This window comes from Gadus macrocephalus, chromosome 14 (genome assembly GCF_031168955.1).
Source record: "Gadus macrocephalus chromosome 14, ASM3116895v1".
Classification (NCBI taxonomy): Eukaryota; Metazoa; Chordata; class Actinopteri; order Gadiformes; family Gadidae; genus Gadus; species Gadus macrocephalus.
This window is the reverse complement of record NC_082395.1, coordinates 18,272,887-18,277,778: the sequence shown is the minus strand read 5'-3', so window position 1 is coordinate 18,277,778 and position 4,892 is coordinate 18,272,887. Positions and strand designations below refer to the sequence as shown.

The following is a 4,892-nucleotide window of genomic DNA, read 5'->3' as shown; positions in this document are numbered from 1 at the left end:
CACAATCAATTATTTATTATTAATATATTTGAACGCATCACTTTGGAAAAAAACACATTTAGCTTTGGCCTGGACACATAAATCATGAAATAAAACCTAAGCAACATAGCATTATGTACCTTAGCAATTGACATGCCCAAGATAAAGCTTCACAAACACTAAAAGCGTAATCTCTTCCTGTCAACAGGACTGCAGCCTGAACAAAACCGGGGACGATCATAGATCCAAGGTAACTGTTGAAATGCTACTTCCTGGTGGAGCTCTCTCGGGAACGAGGACTGGGTTACCTCTGACCGATCTCTTGTAGGCCTACCAGGTCAGATGGCTGGTAGGTCTACGAGGACAGCTCTCTGGTCGTTGTACGTGTGGTCCTCGGTAGATCTACTAGATCAGATGGCTGGTAGGCCTACACGGTCAGCTGGCTGGAAGGCTTACTCGGACGGCTATGGGTGGAGCTTCTTGGTAAGCCCTCTGGTAAGCCCTCCAGCTCGCTGGAAGGTCTACTGGGTCAGGTCTGCGGTAGGTCTACTGAGTCAGATCCAGAAGGTCCAGTAGAGAGCAGCCCGTCTGTGAATTGTCCAGCGTTGGCCAGCAAAAGGCGGGCGTCCTGCAGGGGTGCAGAGGTCAGCAGGATGTCTCCCAGACGTCTGGCCATCCCTTCGCCCTCTCCCCTAGGCACCGTGCTGCTGAGTTGGGCCTACACACACACACACACACACACACACACACACACACACACACACACACACATTAGGCCTTTCTATTTATTCTACCTCTAGTATACAAGTGTATTTATACTGTAGGATCATGCAATACTTCTACATGTAGTCTGCAGGTGCATTTATTATAGTAAGTGAGCACTGCAGTACTTCTACCTGTAGTGTCGATGTGTATTTGTGTGTTGGTGGAGCGCGAATACGGAGCACACATCGCTCAGCCATTTGCAACATCTGTGGAGAGAGAAGACTTCATTTCAAAATTCAACATTGAAATTGTTGATGCTCTGATGCTGTTGAGTCTTCGCAAAGGACACGATGTTGGCATTGGAAGTATTCTGGTTTGTAGTCCGAGTAGTATTGACCAATCATGTTTGAGCGGGTATTAGTTGCATGCAGGTAAACAGTCAGTCTGGAGAGGGACAATCTAGGAACCCATCGCCTATCTTCTGACGATGACGAACCTCTACATGAGCTTTGATGTTTGTTTACAGAGATTATAGAAATGTTTGGACCAGAAAAACCTTAAAAGAATTTCGATGTTTGTGAATTCAGTGGAAAGACATTGTGGTTCGGCTTCTTATGACTAATCAGGTCATAGAGGTAGTTTATCTTCTCTTAACTCGATTTTTGCTTCTTTAGTTGCTAATCAGACTGTAATCAAGTAGTGGAGCTCAGAAGAAAAAGTCTGTCCTAAATCCTCTAGCTGATTAATTCAGATATTGCGTTAACATGTAACCAAAAACGTACGATAATATTGTATGTTTTGAGTCCATATATACATCTTATCATACGTTCGAAAAAACTGTGCATTTCATTTGAGATTTGGACCATGATCGCTCAAGGGAGTTCGTGTTTGAGGGTGAGTGAGTACCTCTACAGCCTTATCCTCCTCCAGCTGACCCTTCAGGGAGCTACAGCTCATCTCCAGGGGTTTCTTCTCCTCCTCTATCTCCTCTAGAGCAACCAGCAGGTTATCTAGGTCAGACTAGACATTGAAAACACACACACACACACACACACTTTATTACTATCAGGACTCCTAGCCAACACCCCCAACATCCGTTCAGCGGTTTGGGTGTGATGTCAGCGTGTTGACCTCTGACCTCCAGCCTGCTCAGGGTCTTCTTCCCGTTGAGAGATCTCCTGCCCTCCTCCTGCAGCTGACTGGCAATCCTCTCTGTCTCAAAGTCCCCCCGGGTCAACGGAGGCACCCTCAGCTCAGCGCACGCACCCACCAACCTGACAACACAACCAGAGTCAGGAACCACCTGACCACACAACCAGAGTCAGGAACCACCTGACAACGCAACCAGAGTCAGGACAACCTGACAACACAACCAGAGTCAGGAACCGGCTGACCACACAACCAGAGTCAGGACAACCTGACAACACAACCAGAGTCAAGACAACCTGACAACACAACCAGAGTCAAGACAACCTGACAACACAACCAGAGACAAGACAACCTGACAACACAACCAGAGTCAAGACAACCTGAAAACACAACCAGAGTCAGGACAACCTGACAACACAACCAGAGTCAGGACAACCTGACAACACAACCAGAGTCAGGACAACCTGAAAACACAACCAGAGTCAGGACAACCTGACAACACAACCAGAGTCAGGACAACCTGACCACACAACCAGAGACAAGACAACCTGACAACACAACCAGAGTCAGGACAACCTGACAACACAACCAGAGTCAGGACAACCTGACAACACAACCAGAGTCAGGACAACCTGACAACACAACCAGAGTCAAGGAGAAGAGCCCATGAATTGTAGCGTTATTATCTTCATGAATAGTTTATATCAAGAAAATTACGACAACAATACAACAAGCAAGTCAGAGAATAAATTGTGTGGTTTTGAGGATGAATTTGACAAACCAACGTCGACACAAGTAACTGAAAGGGATATTTATGAGTGACATTTTATGGGTCTGATTATCATCACACTTTGTGATAAAATGTCGAGTCCATTCAGTAGAAAGGTATTTCCTTTTCAAATGTATTCCACAAATGTCTTAATTAGGAGAGTGTGTGTTTATGATACCAGGCTATGTGTATATCGTTTTTAATCACCTTGTTTTTAGGATGTTAAGATGTTTATACGTTTCCTCCTTCTCCCGCCGATTCAGGCCAAGAGTCTTTCTGTAAGAAAAGGAAAAATACATTTGAATACATCAAGTTCAGAGAGAACTGTGTGTGTGAGGGTCGATAGGGTTTAGTGACCTACAAAATGGACTGGTCCACAATGGTCTTCAGCCCTATGATGGACGACCGGGTCAGTGGCACCCACTTCTCCTGACCATTGCTCTTGCTTTTATTGGACGAAGATCCTCCTGGAAGGAGGAGGGAGATAAATAAAGCAGACCGACAGGAAATCCCCTGCAAGTTACTGACCACCCTCTTCTTATGTACCCCCCCCACAGGCCCACCGGAAGGACTGGACGCATTGTACATGCTTTAGTATAATATAAGACATTATGTACCCTTTCAAAAGTATAGTAGCATATAAGGGAGACTTACGTCAAATATAATGTATGCTCATAATATAGTAGCAACAGACACTTGTGTCACTGTATAATAGTCAATAATGCACAGTATAATATAGATGAACAGGATATGTATCATGGTCGATGTTCAATAGTATAATATAGATATAGTGGATATGTATCAGAGTCAATAATGTATACTATATTATAGATATATTGGATGTGTATAATAGTCAATAATGTATAGTTTCAGTCATGTAGCATATACTGTCAATAATTTCTAGAAACGTGTCAATCAATACTTCTACTACTCTCATTATATATTTGTTATGTATCCAGTGCTGACACCCAACTGGACTCTGCAGGTCTCTCAGCCTGCAGGTCCAGCACTTTGTGTTGCCACCCTACGGGATTACGCCTGCAGGTCGAGTACTTCGTGCTGATACATTAATGGACCCAGTCTTTCAGTCTTAAAGCCATTCTAATGACTCACTACATGGGTCACTACAGATATGGGTCACTACAGATAAGACCCCACCTTTCTTCTTCTGGGACGGCTTCTGGCGAACCGTCTCTTTACGGGGCTCCTTAATAACACATGGACCAAGAAGCGGTGATTAAACATAGTTGGACTCAACCCTTAAACATATTAAACATAGCTTATTAAACACATCGTGCTTGTGTTGACGTTACCTGAGGTGCTGAAGATTTTTCTCCAGGTTTCTTTCTGATCTTCATGTTCGATGGTCTGGAGGAACCTCGTACTGGCTTCATCACTGCTATTGATATATAACCGTGTTAAACCTATACACTATCTTCGAACGAGGTTGTACATATACACATATAAATATGAACTTTATACATATAAATACCTTAATATGGACGCTGATTTTATGACCGAGTGTTGTTGTTGTCGTTCGAGGTGATGTCAAGGCAGGCTTTCCCGCCGCAGCATTGAAACGACGGGGCTATACCACGCATGCGCGTACGGAAAGCCAAACGCCTCAAATTAGTTTAAACAAAATAGCGTTGTAACCTCAAAAAACCACCAGATGGTAGTATTGACTTAATGATGTATGTCGATGAATGATGTCTGGAACTCTGCTTGTCCTGATTGCCCAGCATTAATCCACTGACCAAACCTGGATTAAATTAGTAGGTTCATTTCATTAACGGCATGTTCATTTAAATTCCGTGGGAAATATAAAAAGTGTTTGACTGTGACAAGTCGGTAGAACATGATGCACCGGTCATGCAACATATTTTACATGCAAATGCAACATATTTTTTCAATGTAACAGCTGGTACCACAAGCTTTAAATAGAACCGAGAGCGTGCTTGCGATTTGATCAGCATATTCATAGCTATTTTTGAAGCCTATTGATTTCACATCAGACTATAGGCCTATCACTAAAGAGCTTCTAACGCATTTCATGCACTCCAGATTTTCTTTTATTTGCCGCTCCTGTCCTCTCCTGCATAGGCCTATTGGTAGTAGTATGGGTTGTGTTATGCTCGAGGAGAGAGTCAACTCCGTCTGAGTAGTGAGTAGCCTAGGAGATGTTGACTCGTTGCATCTCTTATTCTTCATGTTTAAAGGCACCCAGTGCAACTTTATGTAAACATTCAATGAAAAATAAACATTCAATTTCTAGTCTTTTTTACACGTA

The 4,892-nt window shown here is 43.4% G+C and overlaps 1 protein-coding gene across 1 annotated transcript; it reads right to left on the bottom strand.

The window, feature by feature from the left end:
• Nucleotides 1–4,212, bottom strand: cenpq (centromere protein Q). Its single transcript, XM_060071529.1, has 9 exons — nucleotides 4,095–4,212; nucleotides 3,916–3,998; nucleotides 3,761–3,809; nucleotides 2,964–3,069; nucleotides 2,810–2,878; nucleotides 1,823–1,958; nucleotides 1,591–1,704; nucleotides 876–950; nucleotides 1–697 (listed from the first exon to the last, which is right to left on the bottom strand). The coding sequence occupies exons 2-9, from the start codon at nucleotides 3,994–3,996 to the stop codon at nucleotides 509–511; spliced, it is 819 nt and encodes a 272-aa protein (XP_059927512.1). The 5' UTR covers nucleotides 3,997–3,998; nucleotides 4,095–4,212; the 3' UTR covers nucleotides 1–508.
• Nucleotides 4,213–4,892: the final 680 nt, after the last annotated feature.

Excerpts from the sequence above, each read along its gene's own strand:
- cenpq (XM_060071529.1), bottom strand. The coding sequence starts at position 3,996 with ATGAAGCCAGTACGAGGTTCCTCCAGACCATCGAACATGAAGATCAGA. Across the intron at positions 951-1,590 it reads AGGAGGATAAGGCTGTAGAG|ATGTTGCAAATGGCTGAGCG; the intron begins GTACTCACTCAC and ends CTCTCTCCACAG. Across the intron at positions 698-875 it reads AATACACATCGACACTACAG|GCCCAACTCAGCAGCACGGT; the intron begins GTAGAAGTACTG and ends GTGTGTGTGTAG.